This window comes from Pristis pectinata, chromosome 2 (genome assembly GCF_009764475.1).
Source record: "Pristis pectinata isolate sPriPec2 chromosome 2, sPriPec2.1.pri, whole genome shotgun sequence".
Lineage (NCBI taxonomy): Eukaryota > Metazoa > Chordata > Chondrichthyes > Rhinopristiformes > Pristidae > Pristis > Pristis pectinata.
This window is the reverse complement of record NC_067406.1, coordinates 114572076-114591073: the sequence shown is the minus strand read 5'-3', so window position 1 is coordinate 114591073 and position 18998 is coordinate 114572076. Positions and strand designations below refer to the sequence as shown.

The 18998-nt window shown below is 41.9% G+C and overlaps 1 protein-coding gene across 6 annotated transcripts in view; it reads right to left on the bottom strand.

The window, feature by feature from the left end:
• fhip1aa (FHF complex subunit HOOK interacting protein 1Aa) overlaps positions 1-18998 on the bottom strand; it is a 132200-nt gene that overhangs the window by 11680 nt on the left and 101522 nt on the right. For all 6 annotated transcript variants that reach the window (XM_052010118.1, XM_052010117.1, XM_052010119.1 and 3 more), the window contains 3 exons: positions 9983-10185; positions 7438-8499; positions 369-547 (listed from right to left, as the gene is read on the bottom strand). In XM_052010118.1, coding sequence (XP_051866078.1) covers positions 369-547; positions 7438-8499; positions 9983-10185 — 1444 coding nt within the window. The remainder of the gene's footprint in view (positions 1-368; positions 548-7437; positions 8500-9982; positions 10186-18998) is intronic.

Genomic DNA, 18998 nt, shown 5'->3' with positions numbered 1-18998 from the left:
CATGTAATGCAAATAGAACTTCTTGGCCCCAAATTTCCTGGGAACAGTGAGCCATTGTACTTGCTTCCATCCCCACACTTGATCGTACTTACCTGGAGCAAATCTTCAAATGGCAACTTTATTCCCGAAGCCAGCTCCCACCTGTTCCTGAAGTCCTGAAAAGTGCTGAGCTTTCTGGTCATAAATCCCAAAGATATACCTTGACAACCGGATAAGCCACACTCTCAGGCTTAATTGTGCTGAACAGCTTAATTGCAATCAGTGAGAAAAATTTCCTAATACAAAATGAGGTCAAAGTATTCAATGCTCTTTGTTCTGAATTCTAAATCTTAGTGAGACGCTGGTGAGCGAAGATATCTTTGTTATACCTGATAAAGTGAGCGTACACTGGGCTGAAAGACCATGTTAGTGTTGAGCAAGAAGGAACGGAGCAGGGGTTGTGGATAGCAAGCCAGTTGTGTAACAATCCCAGTAAGCAGCAAGTTGACATGTAATTCATTTTCCATCATATTCTCCAGCTTAGACAATAAAACGCTAATGAATGGTCCTGTAAAAGAGAAAGTCAAAGTGAGTCAGAGGAAGACAGAGTACATTCAGCTAATGCCGATATTAATTCCTTGACTGTCAAGAATATGCAGCTGACAGCTATTAGCCTCTCAAGCCTGTTTCACAATTCAACAGGATCATGACTGATCTATAACTTAATTCCCATTTACCTGGCCTTTCCTCATATTCACTTATATCTTTGGTTATCAATCCCAGGTTTAAAATTATCAATTAATCTTGTATTAGTTGCTGTTTGCAATAGAGTGTTCTAAATTTCTATCACCCTTTGCATTTACAATTGTTTCCAAACTTCGTTCCTAAAAGCTGTCTCCAATTTTTTAGACCATGCTCCATGATATTACGCTCCAGAAATCAAAATAATTTCTCTCTCTCTCTCTCTCTACCCCTTTCAATTCCCCTTAGTATCTTAAATTTCAACCAAATAGTTCCTCAGCTTGTAAATTCCACAGAATAAATCCTGTTTTGGGTAATACAAATCAAAATACTGGAGATGCAAGAAATCCAAAATAAAGACAGAAATTGATGGAAAACTCAACGTGTCATGTCAGGCAGCATCTGTGGGAGAATTAGAGTTAGCACTTCAGGGTTATCAGATCTTCATCAGAACTCTATTCCATCTAAGCTCTGATAAAGGACATCGACCTGAAAATCTGTTAATCCTTTGCACATTTTCTCTGTTATTCCTACTTCGTGATCCCTCTTCATAATTTAACTTCTGTAGTCTGAGGGTCATCCTGGTGTATCTACACAATAATTGCTCCAAGACCAATATAATCTTAGGGAATGCACTCCAGAAATGCTCACAGTAATCCATACATGGTCAAGATAAGACTTTGATTTCTATTCTGTGTACTCCAGTCATCTAGATATAAGAAACAACGTTCAGTTGGCTTTCTTGACTATTTTCTGTACTTATTCACAGCATTTGATGATGGGCACACAGAACCTCAAGTCTCCCCAAGCTTTTCACCATTTAGAAAATATTTGTTTCTATCCTCTTCAGTTCCAGAGAGGATGTCCTTACATTTGCCCACACCAACATACATTTCTCAATGTTTTTATCCTAGCTTTGTCAATTAATATGTCTTTATAACTTAATATTTTTTCCCCACACTGCATACAGATTTTAGTTTCTACTCTGTTCCCACCATTGACTTCAATATTTCTGGCCATTATTTCTACTCTGTCTACGATCCAGGGACTTCTGTTGAAGGCTTTAAATGAGTTGAATATTAGAAGAGGTCAGGTTAAGCTAAATATTGACCTGGCAAACCCTTTATTTAGCAAACTCAAAGTGTTCAGTTGTTTTATACTGGCAATAGTTAGCAATATAAGCAGAAGGTGCAAAAGAACACAGAGTATGCTTTATATAATTTTTTCCGCATTCTACAACATTTTGATGAAAGCATCAACCTTAAATGTTAACTCTGTACAAAGTCTTTCCAGCGTTTTCTAATTTTGTTTCATGCAGTGGTTAATAAATATTATTCATATGTAAGGGAGAACTTGCAGGAATGTTTTATAAATGCAAACAAAATGGTCTAAATTTACACCAGAGACATTTATCTTCCCAAAATATTACAATTTAAAAATGATACAAGTGAAACCTTTATGAAGTTCTCCTTTACAAAAGTATAAGACATTCATGAATCTCTTACCTGGCTCTTAAGAAACAAGTACAAGTAAATTGGACTGCCTGAACATATAAAGTTTATGCTCGGGGCAGTGCCTCAAGACGACGGCATCCATCACTAAGGACCCTCACCATCCGGGACGTATCCTCTTCTTGTTACTACCATTGGGGAGGAGGTACAGGAGCCTGAAGACCCACACTCAATGATTTAGGAACTGCTTCTTCCCTTCCGCCATCAGATCTCTGAATGGCTCATGAACCCACGAACACCACCTTGTCATTCCCTTCATTTTGCACCACTTATTTTGAAATTTATAGAGTTTTTTATGCCTTTGCACTGTACTGCTGCCGCAAAACAACAGATTTCATGTCATATCCAAGTCAGTGATAATAAACCTGATTCTGATTCACTTTGGGAAAACTCCCACCTCCACCATGGTCAACAGATCAGATTTATTCAATTCTGAATACAGGGAATGCAACCATGAACAGTATATTTAAACACTAGTATCCCATTCATGTGATGCAACTAACTTAAATATGTTCAGCACCAATGAACTACATCCAAGGGCTTCAAGGAACAAAATACTTATGTCCCCACATCACTAGGCTCAGCCACTATTGAGTGCTGTGGAGCACGCACAAAACAAACAGTCTTACAGATACTGAATGAATGCCATTTCAAAACTCATTTTCTCTGCTAATATTTTCAATGCTTCCCTTACAAAAGTTGACACAAGAGAGGCTACAGATGCTGGAAATCTAGAGCAACACACACAAAATGCTGGAGGAACTCAGCAGGTCAGGCAGCATCTATGGAGAGAAATGAACAGTTGACGTTTCAGGCCTAGACCCTTCAGGAGACTCCAATGAAGGGTCTTGACCCAAAAGGTTGACTGTTCATTCCCTCCATGGATGCTGCCTGACCTGCTGAGTTCCTCCAGCATTTTGTGTGTTGCTCCTTGTAAAAGTTGACCAGGTTTTATTTGAGATCACAGATTTAAGAATTTGGGACAGTAGTGTATTCTGCTTCCAAATTTACAATGAAGTTCCAAATCTTACATGAAAAAGAAAACTGTTCCTTTTACAGAAAGGGACATTGATGTGCTCGGAAGCAACCTATCGGGGGGCAGTGCTGTGTGCCAGGAGGCAGTAGGACAAACACAAGATGCTGGAGGAACTGGCAAGATGTCCCATAAATTGTCTTCTTCAGGAATGAGGAATCCTGAACAACTTCATGACCTCCTATGAGATGTCAAGGTGAGCTGCAGCACTAAAAATATAGCTCTCTTACAGAGAGACTTCGGGGGAAAGACATATCCAAGCTTTTACTCACCCTGCCCTCTAACTCTCACCCTATCATTGACAGTTTAGCTCATCAACCCCCTACACAGAGGGGCAAACATCAAGATGTAGGAGAATGTGAAGCCACAGGTTAAAATAACAAGGAGGGAGAACACTTGAACAGGGAGGGAGGAGGAGATCATGTCAACTGCAGCACCACACCAGGCCAGAGGTAACAAGCAGAGGCAGAGGGGCCACCAAGCCTCAAACCATCTCAAATCCCCTGGCTCATTAACAATGTTTGTGATTATTACAGTCCTCAATAGTATACATCTTCATTACCACATATGCTGCTGTATCACCACAGAGGAATTGAGGCACAGCTTCTCTGTGCATCTCCCTTCTGCTTTGTCATATTAGGGTACGAGGAGCGGCCCTCTTCGTCGTCCCACCACCACCTCAGGACACAGAGCTGGAGAAGCAGGAGGGATGAGTGGAGGACAAGGATGATGATTACAGTGCATCACCACGCCTGACAATCCACGGGACCACTTCAGAGGCTGACACTGAATGGGATAAACAGATTAGGCTAAAGCTAGGTGTCATGGAGACATTAGAAACCCAGCAGGCTGCAGTAAAAATATTTTGTGTGTAAGTAATCAGGTGCCTCCATGCATCTGAACTCCCCCAGGACACTCAGAGGAGAGCTGTTATGGGGCTGCCCTCAAGAAAAGGTTGATGTGATGCACAACCAGGTGGCTACTGTGTTGTCAAGCCTGCCCAACCAAACCAAGGAGATGTCATGGCACATGGAGCAGTCCATCTCCAAGCCCTCACAAGAATGTGACCTCCACTCTGGGAGGGCAGTGCACTTATATGCAAGTTCTCAGTGACATTCCCATGACATGGTGGCTACTGGTTTAAGTGATGGCATCTGTAGAGGCAGAGATGGAGGCCACTTCAACATGAGCCCAAGGAGACCCAACTACATATGCATTGGATCAAGTTCTCTTGCTGGGGGTCAGGTTGGACCAGTTGTTTTATAAATAAATTCACCAAAAAGCCCTGAAAGATAGCAGCTGGACCACAGCCACAGAACGGTCTAGGCCATCGAAACTCAACTTCAAGGCAGTCAAAAGAGACAGGCACCAATCTGTTCAATACAAAAAACAAATATCATAATTTTTTCTCTTTTTTTTGTATTATTTGATTTCACTTTGTTATAAATGATCTTCAATGTGCAAGTAAAGCTGTGCACAATGGCGCAAGTAGTAGTGCTGCTGCCTCACAACTTGAGCGACCAGGTTCAACCCTGACCTCTGGTGCTGTCTGTGTGGAGTTTGCACATCCTCCCTGGGACCACATGCGTCGCCCACATCCCAAAAGGTGTGTAGGTTGGTATGTTAATTGGCCACTGTAAATTGCTCCTAATGTATATTAATGTTAGAATCTGGAGTTTGAGATAGAAATATAAGGAGAATAGAAAGGGATTAGTATAAAATGGGCACTTTATAATCAGAACAGAGTCATCAATAGGCCAAAGGAGCTGTTTCCATGCTGTATGGAATCACAGAGTTAGTAATACAGCACGAAAACAGGCCCTTTGGCCCAACTTGTCCATGTCAACACAAGATGTCTATCCAAGCTAGTCCCACTTGCCTATATTTGGTCCATAACTCTCTAAGCTTTTCTATCCATGTACCTATCGAAATGTCTTTTAAACATTGTTATTGTACATCTTCCTCTGGCAGCTCGTTCTATATATCCAACACCCTCTGTGTGAAAAAGTTTCCCCTCAGACCCTTGGCCACCGCAGAAAGGCAAAAGTAGAGATGTTCAAAATCTCTGCATAGAGATTTCAAGTTGAACACCACAGTTCACCTCCATGTGTAAGAACACCAAACACCATCCTTGTATGAAAGGCACTGTCTGCCTTCTCTAGTGGTCCTAGTGGATCTGATGGCATTGTACAACAAAAAACGAGGAGTTCTCTAGGTATCCTCACTAATATGTATCCAGTAGCCAAAAAACAACAGATTGAAAAGCAAAATGATGTGGATGCTGGAAATCTGAAAAAAATAAACAGAAAATGCTGGAAATACTCAGCAAGTTAGGGGGCTTCTAGAGAGAGAGAAACAGAGTTAACATTTTAGGTTAATGACTTTTAATCAGAACGTAACAGGCCATCAACCTGAAATATTAAATGCTTCTTTCGACATAGATGCTGCCAGAGCTACTGAGTCTGTTGTACACTAGAATAATTGTTGTTTATTATGGTGCCTGGGATCTTGCTGTGCACAGTTCAGTCTTTTTCTACAAAACAAGTTATTCACCCATTGGTTGAGGCATTTTGAGAATTCCTGATGCACAATAACTTAGTTAAGTTATCCTAACACACCAAGCGAGGCTGGAAAAAGCAGATGGTCCTAACTTATCTGATGTGTTCTCTTAGTACATACACTGCAATACATAATACTAAAGAATATTATTTGAAAGTATCTGCTCGACAAACAGTTCAAGTTCTCGGCTGTACTTAAGAACATTATAGATCGACTTCTCAATTTGTATTTAAAATAAAAACTGTGACAGATGAGAACACACTCTTCTCCAAAAAAATTCACATTGCTATTCTGTGATATTGTTTCTCAATTTGCTTTTAACATTTATCTCTTGATTCTGAACCATGTAAGTTAACTGCTGGGAAACCACAGAATTTCATTTGAGCATTTTGAGATCATTTTCCCAGATTTGAGCTATATCTGGCCTCTGGGTTAATAAGTGTTAAGAAATAAATGAAATGCATGTCTCAGGGCATCATGAAGCAGTTTACAACCTATTAACTATTGTCACTGTTTTAACATAGGGAACTTGACAGCAGATTTGTGCACAGTGTTACGGACTCAGTGAAAGTCCCTTTAAGATAGAGAGTGTGTGTGTATGTGTGTGTGGGACGTGCTTACGTCAATAGAAGATAAAGGACGTAATTACGTTGTTGAAGAAGAAGAAGGAGAGAGAGAGAGAGAAGGGAGAGAGACACCAGCCTGCTAGTTTTCTCTATCGATGGATGAGAAACAATAACTGTGTCTGCCACTGAAATCCATGTATGGAAGTTGGAAGTAATCCAGTGGAGTTCACTTTGTTGCTGACCTGTAGAAGGAAACAGGTGTGTGGACGACCACGATTCGGATGCTTTTCGGGGTGAGGAAGTCACTACCGAGTAAACACTGAAGTGTCGCTGGAACATTTGGATTTCGTATTTACTCTATGTTTCTCTACGTCTACGTCTTATCTTCAGACAACGGTGGTTGTTGAAGAAGCCCTTGCTCATGTTTCACCTTATGGCTTGCGGAACTGAACTTTAAGAACCATTCCTGAACTGGGAGTTTTGGACTATGCCACACACACACACACACACACACACACACACACACACACACACACACACACACACACACGAAGAGTTTAGTTTTTGGGGTTAACGTTCGAGGTTTAACATTTTTGAAGTCTAACATACTAACATTTTTACTTTTATTTTACGTATTATCATAAGTAGTGATTAATAAAATAGTTTTTAACACTGAATCATGCTCAGTGTGTTTCTTTTGTTGCTGGTTCATGACAACAGTAACATTCCACAAACAGCAAGGATTATCTGTTCAAGGATCTTTTACATCCATTTCCAATACAGTCCCCCTCCCCCCTTTAATGGCTCAGACAGTATAGGATTCCCTTATTATTATACTGAAATGTCAATCAAGGTTTTGTTTTCAAGTCAACAGTGTAGGTGTTCAATGGCTTGGGGCTTGAATCCACAACTCCGCAAGATAAGAGTGCCACAACCAAAGCTGACAGCCTCACTAACTCATAGTGTTACTGAAATGACCTCTCCCTAATGTTGGCTGCTAGATTTATGATACCCAAATTCAGCAACTCCTTTCTGTAAGTCAACATACCTGTGAATGGAGCTCCATGTATCCTTGCTGGATTATTGGAATACATTAAGTGAACTTTCGGACCAAATGGAAAAGTTAGATTGTCAGAATGTGGGGCCACAGTGAACTTCTCAAAATCATCTTCATCCTCTGTAGGAGTGCTGGGTTCAGAAGAGTTTTGGTTCAATGCAACCAATTCATTCGGATTATAGTTTAGTTCTGCAAGAAGATCATGATACTGAGAAAGGAAGTCTTCAGTCTCCATGCTCAGCGTGTGCTGGTTGGAGCCTTTGGACTCGGTGCTCAATCCATCTTCCTTGTTCTGATCTCCTTGGGCAGGTCCCTGTCCAGAATGCTCCATTTCTGTGCCCTGCTCAGTGCGGGTACTCCCAGTGTTTTGTTTCTCAGAAACCGTGCTCCTTGATGTGCTCTGCATTGTCCGATTCACCGGCCCGTTGCTCAACTGTGCCTTCTGATCTGTGCTCCTCTCAGAAGCTGGTGCTTTTACCTTTTTAGCATTACTTTCAACATTATCCTGAGCATCCTTTTCGGCACAGAGTCTATAAACCATGACATCATCATGGAAATCTGATTCCTCAACGTAGGACCCTCTAATAAGCATTAATGCACTTTTCTTCATCTCCTGAATGTGTTTGGGAGGATCAGCTGGTTGTGCATCGTTCACAGTTCCTTGCTTAATAGGTAAATAAGGCTGTAGAGAACCTTCATCAGACCCAGGAGACATTCCAGTATCGTAGCTGTCATCCCATTCTAACTCCAGCTGCATCTTCTCCCTGATGGAACTGGTCTTTGACCTGGTCCTCCTGACGACAGAATTGTGCTGGCTCTTAGCTGGTGTTTTGCTACTGAGTTTGCTGGTGCCCTCTGACAATACAGGAGAAAAAAGTTCAGGATCCGGATTTTCACCATCATAAGGTGCAGACCACACTTTACATTTTCTCATGCAGGCAGTAATGTTAACCCGAGCCTCCCACAGGTACTGCAAGTAACTGATATCCAGTGGTTTTCGGAGTCTGTCCCAATCCCCTGGGATTTCTGCGCATGCTACCATTCCTTCAGAGCCTGAGACAAAATAAGATTAAAGTTAATATTATGAGGGGCACCTGGGTGATAAAGGAGCCACATGATTTATATATGAATGAAGTTCATATTTTTCACCTACTTCCCTGAAAGTAGGTGAGCTACTCATGTGAGCACAAGTTTCCAGCCTCTGGGATCTCAACTGTACTTGCGTCTAAATATTTTCCAATTTTAGGCATTTTTCTACACTTGACAGCACAACGGATTGTTAAAAGAAAGAAAAAAAACAGGGACTAGCATGGCTGATGGACTGAAAAAAGTGGGAAATGGTTTGCTGCAAGAACACGTGCTGGGATCATCATCACTTATAAAAAAACTAAATAGAAACTAAATAGATACATACAACAATGAAGGAGGCTATTTGGCCCATTGGTTCTATGCCAGTTCACAATGTAATCCCATCAATCCTAGCTTCCCGAATGAGATCCTGCATCTTTTCAATAATATATCAAGTTTTATTCTTTACCTTCTAGAAAATGATGGGTTAGCTTATCATTGATAGATACACAGAATAAGTTATCATAACCTAATGATTAGATAGGGTGATGGCTGGACGAGTAACCCAAGGACCGGGGCTAGCAACCCAGAGATGTATGTTCAAATCCCACCATGACAACTGTGGAATTTATATTCAGTTAAAGATAATCTTATTTCTTAAAACTTATGATGAAACTCATCTTTCTGGTGGCAAGCACAGAATTATAGCATCATTGTTTAAAAAAACAATCTAGTTCACTAATGTCCTTCAGGGGACAAAATCTGGTGCTGTTACCCTGTCCAGCACTTGTGTGACTCCCTGACTCAACTGCCCCTTGAAATGGACTAACAAGCCACTCTGTGCTGCCAACTCTGGTAGGTCTGTCTCCACAGTAGGATAGGATCTATCCAGGAACTGCGATGGAGGAGTCTGGCACATTGTTTGTAAGTATAATCCTATCAAAGGTTCATTATGATGGTCAAGTTAAAACAGGAGGAGGATAAGACTAGATGGACAACCTGGTATTAACCTTGGTACCAAACTCACACATAGCAAAGTCACTCCCAGCATAGTCGACTTTGCAAAGTCGTCGACACAGACGTCTGGGAACCAATGTCTAAATTTGGAGAGATGTCCCAGGGACTACTTTAGCGACAGCCTGACATAATTGAACTCGCAGGATTATACTTGTAAAAATGTGCCAGACTCCATCACAAGTCCTGGATATATCCTGTTCTACTGGGGAAACAGACCTAGCAGAGGTGGCAGCACAGTGGTGTATACAGGGGAGGGAGTAGCCCAGAGAGTCCTCACTATTGAATCCAGATACCATGAAGTCTCATAGTTACAGATCTAATATAGGCAAAGAAACCTCCTCCTGATTACTTGAAGTCAAACCCCTGGTACTATTAATGGACACAAAGGTACTCTACAACTTTCAACTGCAGGAGATGAAATGAAACAAAACACCAAACAAAAAACCCATACCTGCCGTGATTGTGTGAGATGGATCAGAGACCGTTGATTCCAGGATGTTTTCACCCTCTGGTTGTCCTTGGATGAGGGTGATGCCAGAGTTACAGCAGGCTGGCATCAAGGCAAGCAGTTTGGCAGCAGACACGGAGTAGCAGTCTCTCTCCCTCACTGCCTGACGCTGGCTCAACATCATGTGATTACATGGTATTAGATACCTGCAAAATCCAAGCCCCCTAATTAGTCATAAATCACAACTTTATGTTTACCACTAACATATCCTTTATATTGTCTCTGAAGCCAAGAGTCCATTTACAGGTAATCTTTCAGAATAAATTGTCGGAAGTCCTGGTCACTGGAGGCAGTGTAATTCTATTGGATTGTAATGTCACTTCTTGCCTGTAACAAAAATAGTAGAGATGCAAAATAAATAATTTCCAATTGCAAATTTGGCTTTGGACTCTCAGTTTGGATTTGGCCTCAAAGAGGCTGATCCTTTTTACTATTAACATGGACAATTTTATTGTCAACAAGGTGATTCAACCCAAATATGAATAACATAAAAAGGGCATCTTCCAAGGAAAGGGTGTTGCTATGGAAACCTGTATGGTTTCTAATGAGCCTGTCTTTTCATGGGGTATGTAGAACATTCTTTGTTCTGCTTAGGTCTCCTCCTTCCCCCTTTCTCCATACATTAAAACTGGTGCCTCCCCTTGCTCTCACTCTGAACTGGAACATTTCATCTACTTTGATTCCAATTTTCAACCTTACCTTCTCTTTACATAATTTATCACCAAATCTATTCTTCTTTCCCCAGATTGCTATATCTGCATTTCTGGGGCAGACTACTGACCAATATCTACTCTAAACCTATCGACTTTCATGACTACCTTGACTCTATTTCCTTCCACCCTGCATTCTGTAAGGTCTCTAATCTCTCCCCGTGTCTCTGTCTTATTTGTTCTGATGATGCCATCTTCCATACCAGTGCTTCCAGGTTAACTTCTTCCTTCCTCAACCAAGGACTATCCCTGCTCAGTCCTCACCCCCTGACTCAAATGTGGTTCACAAGCCCCTGAGCCATGTACATTCCATTTTCTATACTGCCCTGGCCCATTCTCCTCCCTCACAAACCACATGATTGTTCCCCTCACGATCACCCTCCAGCCTACCAGCAGCCATATTCAAATGACAAACATCTGCACGATGCCACAAGTAAACACACTTCCCCTCCTCCTGCATTGCTCTAAAGGGATTGTCCTTTCCCCAACACCATGGACCGCTACCCACCCTGCCACTTACCTGTGACACCTATCAGTGCAAACACAGGGAAGACAACACCTCCAGAGCAATGCAGCTCCAAACATTTCTTTCAGGTGAAGTAGCAATTAAAGTAATTGAGTTGGCATTTGCCGCTTTACACAGGGAAACCATGGGTGACCACTTTGCTGAACATCCCTAGGTCCTGGTTGCCACCAGTTGATTCTCTAGGCCCAATCCAACACTGTGCCATGGATCATCTCAGCATGAGATCGAAAAACAGTACACCACCATTCACTCAGGTACATTCCAGCTTGTTGGATTCAATATTGAGTTCACCAACTTAAGATAATACTGCAATTCCCACTTGCATCACCACTGTACACAACTTTCGTTTCATTCCCATGTCCTTTGGCTTTTTAACCACTTCAGTACTCAGCCTTATCACTGATCCTCTTTCCTCTCCTCTAACCTTTTCCAGATCTGATGTGAGGTCACCGACCACAAACAGTTGTTGGCGACAGTTCCATGGAGAACCACCAGTCACCTGCCCTCCGCTGTTCACTGTATCTGCAACTTCCATCCTCTACATACCGCAGCAGAAAGGTAATGACCACACTGTAGATCAGGTGTTGGCACATCGACCTCCTGCTTCACCACCAGACCCACCAGTGGAATGACTGGCACACAAGCAGTACTTAACGTTCATTTGAATCAAATGACTGGCTATTAAAAGACAAGCTTTTGTTTATTTTTCTTTACTATTAATTAAAGCATACATCCAAAGAGAAATAATGTGTTTACACTTGATTTTTTAAATGTATTTTATTCTGGATTGGAAGCATCCAGAATGGGTCAACCCACAAGTGCCACTAGAAGCAAATGTTGCTACAGAATTACCACCTGGGTCAAGCACAGATGGCAGGTCAGATCAAACACCATCTGGCCCACTAACTATTCCTCTCTTAACATGCTCTCTGAACTATAAAGTATTTCCTGCATTTTCTGTTTTTAAACATTTCTTCTGAGGCAGAAGATACAAAAGTTTGAGAGCACATACCACCAGCTCAAGTTCAGCTTCTATCCCACTGTTATCAGACTCTTGAACAGACCTCTCATATGCTAAAACTTGAACTCTTGATCTCTCAATCTACCACGTCATGATTCTGCACTTTATCTGTCTACCTGCGCTGCACATTTTCTGTAACTATAACACTATATTCCGCATTCTGTTTTGCTCTTTGCTACCTTGATGTACTTATGTATGGAACGATCTGTCCAGATGGCACACAAACAAAAGCTTTTCACTGTATCTCGGTACAAGTGACAATAATAAACCACTACTAATACCAATACCTCGGTGCATGTGACAATAATAAACCAATACCTTCTTTGTTCTGCTCCCATTTGGAACTCAAGTTAATTTAAAACATGCAGTAGCAGCACCTTGAGACTGACATTTGTCAAGGAAAGCCCTTAGGCAGAAATCTGCCAAAATTTTCATAATATATTTCTAAACTGTGCCGTCTTAACTGCCCAAAGACAGTCTGATAATTATACCCAATGCAGATTGGGGGATTGCTTCATTAAGCACCTTCACTCCGTCCACTATCCCTGCCAGGATCTCCCGGTGGCCAGCCATTTTAATTCCACTTCCCATTACAACATCGACATGTCTGTCCGCGGCCTCCTCTACTGCCAAGTTGAGGCTAGATGCAGATTAGAGAAACAGCACCTCATATTCTGCCTTGGCAGTCTCCAACCTGACAGAATGAACATCAATTTCCCTAACTTCTGCTAACCATGGTAGGACACTAGGGAGTGTAATGGAACAGAGGGAGTACAAGTGCATAGTTTGTTGAAAGCGGCGTCACAGGTAGGCAGGGTGGTGAAAAAGGCATTTAGCACACTGGCCTTCATCAGTCAGGGCACTGAGTACAGGAGTTGGGACATTATGTTGCAGTTATACAAGTTGTTGGTGAGGCTGCACTTGGAGTATTGTGTACAGTTTTGGTCACCCTGTTATGGGAAAGATGTGGTTAAACTGGAAAGAGTGCAGAAAAGATTCACGAGGATGTTGCCAGGACTAGAGGGCCTGAGTTATGGGGAGAGGTTGGCCAGACTAGGTCTTTATTCCTTGGAACATAGGAGAATGAGGGGCGACCTTATAGAAATATCTTAAAAGGGAACTGAGGGGCAACTTTTTCAAGCAGAGGGTGGTGAGTGTATGGAACAAGCTGCCAGGAAGGCACTTTTTTCAGTTTAAGCACGTCTTTCCTATGACAGGATGAACAAAATTGTACACAGTACTCCAAGTGCGGCCTCACCAACAACTTTATAACTGCAACATAATGTCCCAACTCCTGTACTCAATGCTCTGACTGATGAAGGCCAGTGTGCTACAGGTGAGGTACAATAGTATCATTTAAGAAGCACTTGAATAGGTACATGGAGGGGCAGGGCTTACAGGGATATGGACTGAATGCAGGAAATTGGGACTAGTTGGGTGGCCCTGTGGTTGGCATGGACTCGTTGGGTCAAAGGGCCTGCATCCGTGCTGTATTGCTCTAAGACTCTATGAACCACTCCGCTCTGTCCCCGTTTTCCCTTATTCCACTAGCCCCCATCACCCCATCTCTTTCCCCTCCACGGCCCTCTCGATCTGCCCATCACCCACACATTCCTCCCACCCATTCCCCTCATCACCTCCTTCCCTTTATTCCATGTTCCACTGTCCTCTCCTATCAGATTCCATCTCCTTCAGCCCTTTGTCACTTCTACCCATCAGCTCCCAGCTTCTTACATCATTCCCACTCTCCCCTCCCTTCATCTGCCAATCACCCCCCACCCCCTCACCTGGATCCACCTATCACCCACCAGCTCTTGCTCCACCCCTTCCCCCCCCATCTTTATAGACTGACCATCTCCCCTCTTTCTTTCCAGTCCTGATGAAGGATCTCGACCCAAAACGTCGACTGTTCATTTCCCTCCATGGATGCTGCCTGACCTGCTGAGTTCCTCCAGCTCTTTTATGTGTTGCTCCTGATAGGTATAGTGCACTCCAAGCAATGCACGACAATATGAAGAATGGTCACTAACAATCCCCACAACATTCCTACATGAAAGAAGGAAGAAAAACCATTTCCATACTTCTTGAAACTGCTAAGGTGCAAAGTACTCAGTCATACTGTGGGGTGGATCCGGAAACACAGAATGGCCATACAAAAGTTATGATTATGACCCTAAAGAGACCGTACACACAGCTAATGCAAAGTCATGTGACTGTATCCATCCACCTGGGAACTTTGCAAAAAGTAGGCTGATCAGATAAGGCAGCAAATTGCAAAGTCTGAAAATTTATTGCAAGTTTCATTGGGGAGAGTCAGTTAGCTTTAGGGGCAGTATACATGCACCTGTCTACATCAATGGTGCTGAGTTCGAGAGAGCTAAGAGCTTCAAGTTCCTTGGAGTGAACATCACCAATAGCCTGTCCTGGTCCAATCACGTTGACACCACGGCCAAGAAAGCTCACCAGCTGCTCTACTTCCTCAGGAGGCTAAAGAAATTCAGTATGTCCCCTTTGACACTCATCAACTTTTATTGTTGCACCACAGAAAGCATCCTATCTGGATGCATCACAGCTTGGTATGACAACTGCTCTGCCCAGGAACCACAAGAAACTGCGAAGAGTTGTGGACAAAGCCCAGCGCGTCACAGAAACCAGCCTCCCCTCCATGGACTCTGTCTTTACCTCTCGCTGCCTTAGTGAAGCAGCCAGCATAATCAAAGACCCCACCCACCTGGCTCATTCTCTCTTCTCCCATTAGGCAGAAGATACAGGAGCCTGAGGGCACATACCACCAGGCTCAAGGACAGCTTCTATCCCACTATGGTAAGACTATTGAATGGTTCCCTTATATGATGAGATGGACTCGATTTCACAATCTGCCTCGTTATGACCTTGCACCTTATTGTCTACCCGCACTGCACTTCCTCTGTAGCTGTGACATCTTACTCTATACTGTTATTGTTTTTAACTGTACTACCTCAATGCACTCTGTACTAACTCAATGTAACTGCACTATGTAATAAATTGACCTGTACGATCGGTATGCAAGACAAGTTTTTCCACTGTACCTCGGTACAAGCGACAATAATAAACCAATACCAATGAGCAGCACTTTTCCTTGGCAACGTTACCTCAGGAGAGATTAGGAGCCTCCAAAAGCACTGACAGATCATTTACATTAGCTAATACTTGATGTAAGAAATGCAAAACATAAAAGGGGACATCAATGGTACTTCTCCGTAATCAATGCATGGAGTGGATTCCAATCATTTAAAACAAAAATTACCATTATAATGGATTGAATGGGATTGTGTAACTATTCTTTTGGACAGCTTGCCTCAGAATAGAAAACAATGGGTTTTCATGCAGAATCACAGCACTGGCGATTTAACAAAATTAGCTCTTGCAACCTCTTTAGCATTTGTGAAAAGTATAACAAAAGGCCAATTTTAGGATTAATATTCAATCTAGTTGATTAAATTGATGCTGGACTAGAATTTGACTTGCTATTGATCCACAACAAAGGCAGGCAATAAATGAGATTCCATTAATTCTTTCAATGGGTATCTGTTGCCAAAAAAAGAATGATAAAGGGATTTGAACCTTTATTATCTTTATTAGTCACATGTACATCGAAACACACAGTGAAATGCATCTTTTCGCGTTGAGTGTTCTGGGGGCAGCTCACAAGTGTCACCACGCTTCCGACACCTACATAGCATGACCACAGCTTCCTAACCCGTACATCTTTGGAACGTGGGAGGAAACTGGAGCACCCGGAGGAAACCCACGCAGACACGGGGAGAACGTACAAACTCCTTACAGACAGCGGCTAGAATTGAACCCGGGTTGCTGGCACTGTAAAGCATTACACTAACCGCTAACCGAACCGGCATCATATTAATATTTAGTAAATTATGAAAATATTTTCAGACCTTAAACTGGTGACTGCAAGTGCCAAGGTCAAGATTAATCAAAATTGGGTTTTAGACTTCTGAAACAATTTCCTCAAGTTGTGGGTACTGAGGTGCTTGAGGCAGTGTCAAGCTTCCTAAAGACCTATCACACCTCTCTGATGTGTTATGGAGGCAGTGGTGAACAGCTGGCAGCCTGAAGTGTTGCTGTGGAGTCTGTGCAGAAATATACTTGCTCTTCCTGACTCCATGTCTGGGTAGTTTACAAGTAAGTTTTTTTTCCTCTTGCAACCAGTCTTTTTAAGGATAAGTAGGTAAGCCACATATGGAAGATTATATATAAAAAAACAAAACTGAGCAAGTCTTTTCAAATTTCAGGAGGAGATTTATGGAAAAATGTCAAGCCCCTCATTAATGCATATAAGGGGGCCATTGTGTTTTGGTGGCCCCAGGGAACACTGAACATCACGCAAAATACTGCTTTTTATGCTCCATCTTGCACAGCAGAGCCCAATTTTATCCCTAGCCATTGAAAGTTATTGTATTTAGAATAAGCAAAGATAACATGGTGTGGCAACAATTTCCACTTTACACCAGAGATTATGCCAGTGCTTCTACCATTTCTGGGTTCCTACCAATCTCCTGGCAAAGTACAGCAGAAAATCAAGTGAAATTCAGACCAAGTCACCTTACAACTACCAACTCCACATACTGAATCAGTGAATGCTTGCTGCTGTGTTAAACAAATATCATGCAATAGCTGGCAGTGAAGTTAATAGTTAAAATTTAATATTAAGTTAATAGTTACCAACAAACTAATATATAAAAACTGAAAAGCAAATTAGCATGGTAATGGAAGTGTGCCCAGGCAGATAGTAGTCACTTGTTCACACCCCTCCACAATCTTCCCACAGTCAACATAGTTATCTAGGTACAATGAAGGACGCAGGAAAATGAGATTGCTAATCTTGTATGACCTTCGTTATTCTTTAAAAGGTACTGCATGTCACAGGGACATTAGTAATGGAAGCACTGGATGAACAGAAGACAACCTGGAATATTGCTGTAGAGTCGGAAGATTCTAGGAAAGTCTGGTGCTCAGATTTGTATAACCTTTTTAATGCTGACATCATACCAGATAACAACACACCTGATCCGTTGCTTCCTAAAGTGCTGAATTGTGTGCCCAAACTTTACCACTCTGAACAGACTCTAAGATGGCTTGAGATGATATTTTTGAATCATCATGGTGTCTAAAGCACACCATGAAGAAGTTGTAAGAATGAAAACTTTGTTCTCTCATCCCAAGCCAATGTAATATCCTAAATGACATGGCTGCAACTGAAACACTGCCCTCCAAGGCCAGAATACAGGTGCTGTTACCAACTCCAATTTAACCAGTATCGCATAACTGATTAGCTGAGAACTGATGGCTCTTGGCCAAGAATGGAATAGCCCTCAACAGACCTTGGAACTGATCTCCAGTTGAACAATAACAGAGACAATACATGCACCATTGTGCTCTGTGCTGCTTTGTACCCATTACCCTAACCAGCCTACCAAAATCTGCTAGAATTATCATCTACTGAGGACTCTTACCCAATTAAGGAGGGTGGTGAAGTTTGGAATTCTCTATCCTGGGGAATCTCATTTGTTGTTTATTCAAAATAGAGATCAACAGATTTCTGGACATTAAGGGATTCAAGGGATATGGGGATGGTGCAGGAAGATTGTGCTGAGATGGATAAGCCATGATCTTGATGAATGGCAGAGCAGGCTCAAAGAACCGGATGTCCTACTCCTGCCCCCATTTCTTATGCTCTCATCGGGAAGGAGAATTGTAAAAAAAAATCTTTTAGCCCAAATGAAACTGAGAACCTTTTATGGCAGAAACACCGATTTCAAGAAAAATTACATGCTCATGTTAAATCAAAAAGAGCTGAACTATCACTAAAACTATAGCTCACCAACTTTATGGATTAAACAGGATCAGGAACACACTCTTCCCAGTAAAAGTTGTCAAATTGTGCATTGAAATTGCCACTCAGGTTCACTCAGCTACTGAAGAGTAGGAAGGACACAAAATAACAGACCCAGATTACTGTTGTGCCCAACAGTACTAGGACCAAGGAGAGATGGGCCATCCAAGTTTGGGCCACATCAAAACATTTGTAACAAATACAGGAGGGCATAATCAATTCATGTTTTAAAAAACACACAATAGTTGGCTTGGATTACATCCCCAATGTACAATGGTTGATTTTATAAACAATATTTAATATTACAAAATGGAACACAATAGAAATAATTTTTCAATATCAAACTTAACCATAAAACAAAATGGTGCATACATTTGAGAAGGGGGAAGTTAAGCCTGGAAATTCTGTCAGCTAGCTCAATATTTTTGCATGCTATATGTCACGAACCAGCAACAAAAGAAACACACTATCCATCGATAGAGAAAACAAGCAGGCTGGTGTCTCTCTCCCTTCTCTCTCTCTCCTTCTTCTTCTTCTTCTGACTTCTTCAACAACGTCATTACGTCCTTTATCTTCTATTGACGTAAGCACGCCCCACACACACATACACACACACTCTCTATCTTAAAGGGACTTTCACTGAGTCCGTAACACCTCCCACCTAAAAAAAAATTTTCCCAAGAAAATTTTAACCGCGCATACAGTTAGTAATGTTAATAATTATCATGCTACACAACTACAGACTATCAGATTAGTACAGATACATGTTTCCCATTTAACATCGGGAAAGACAATCAGCAATCACATTA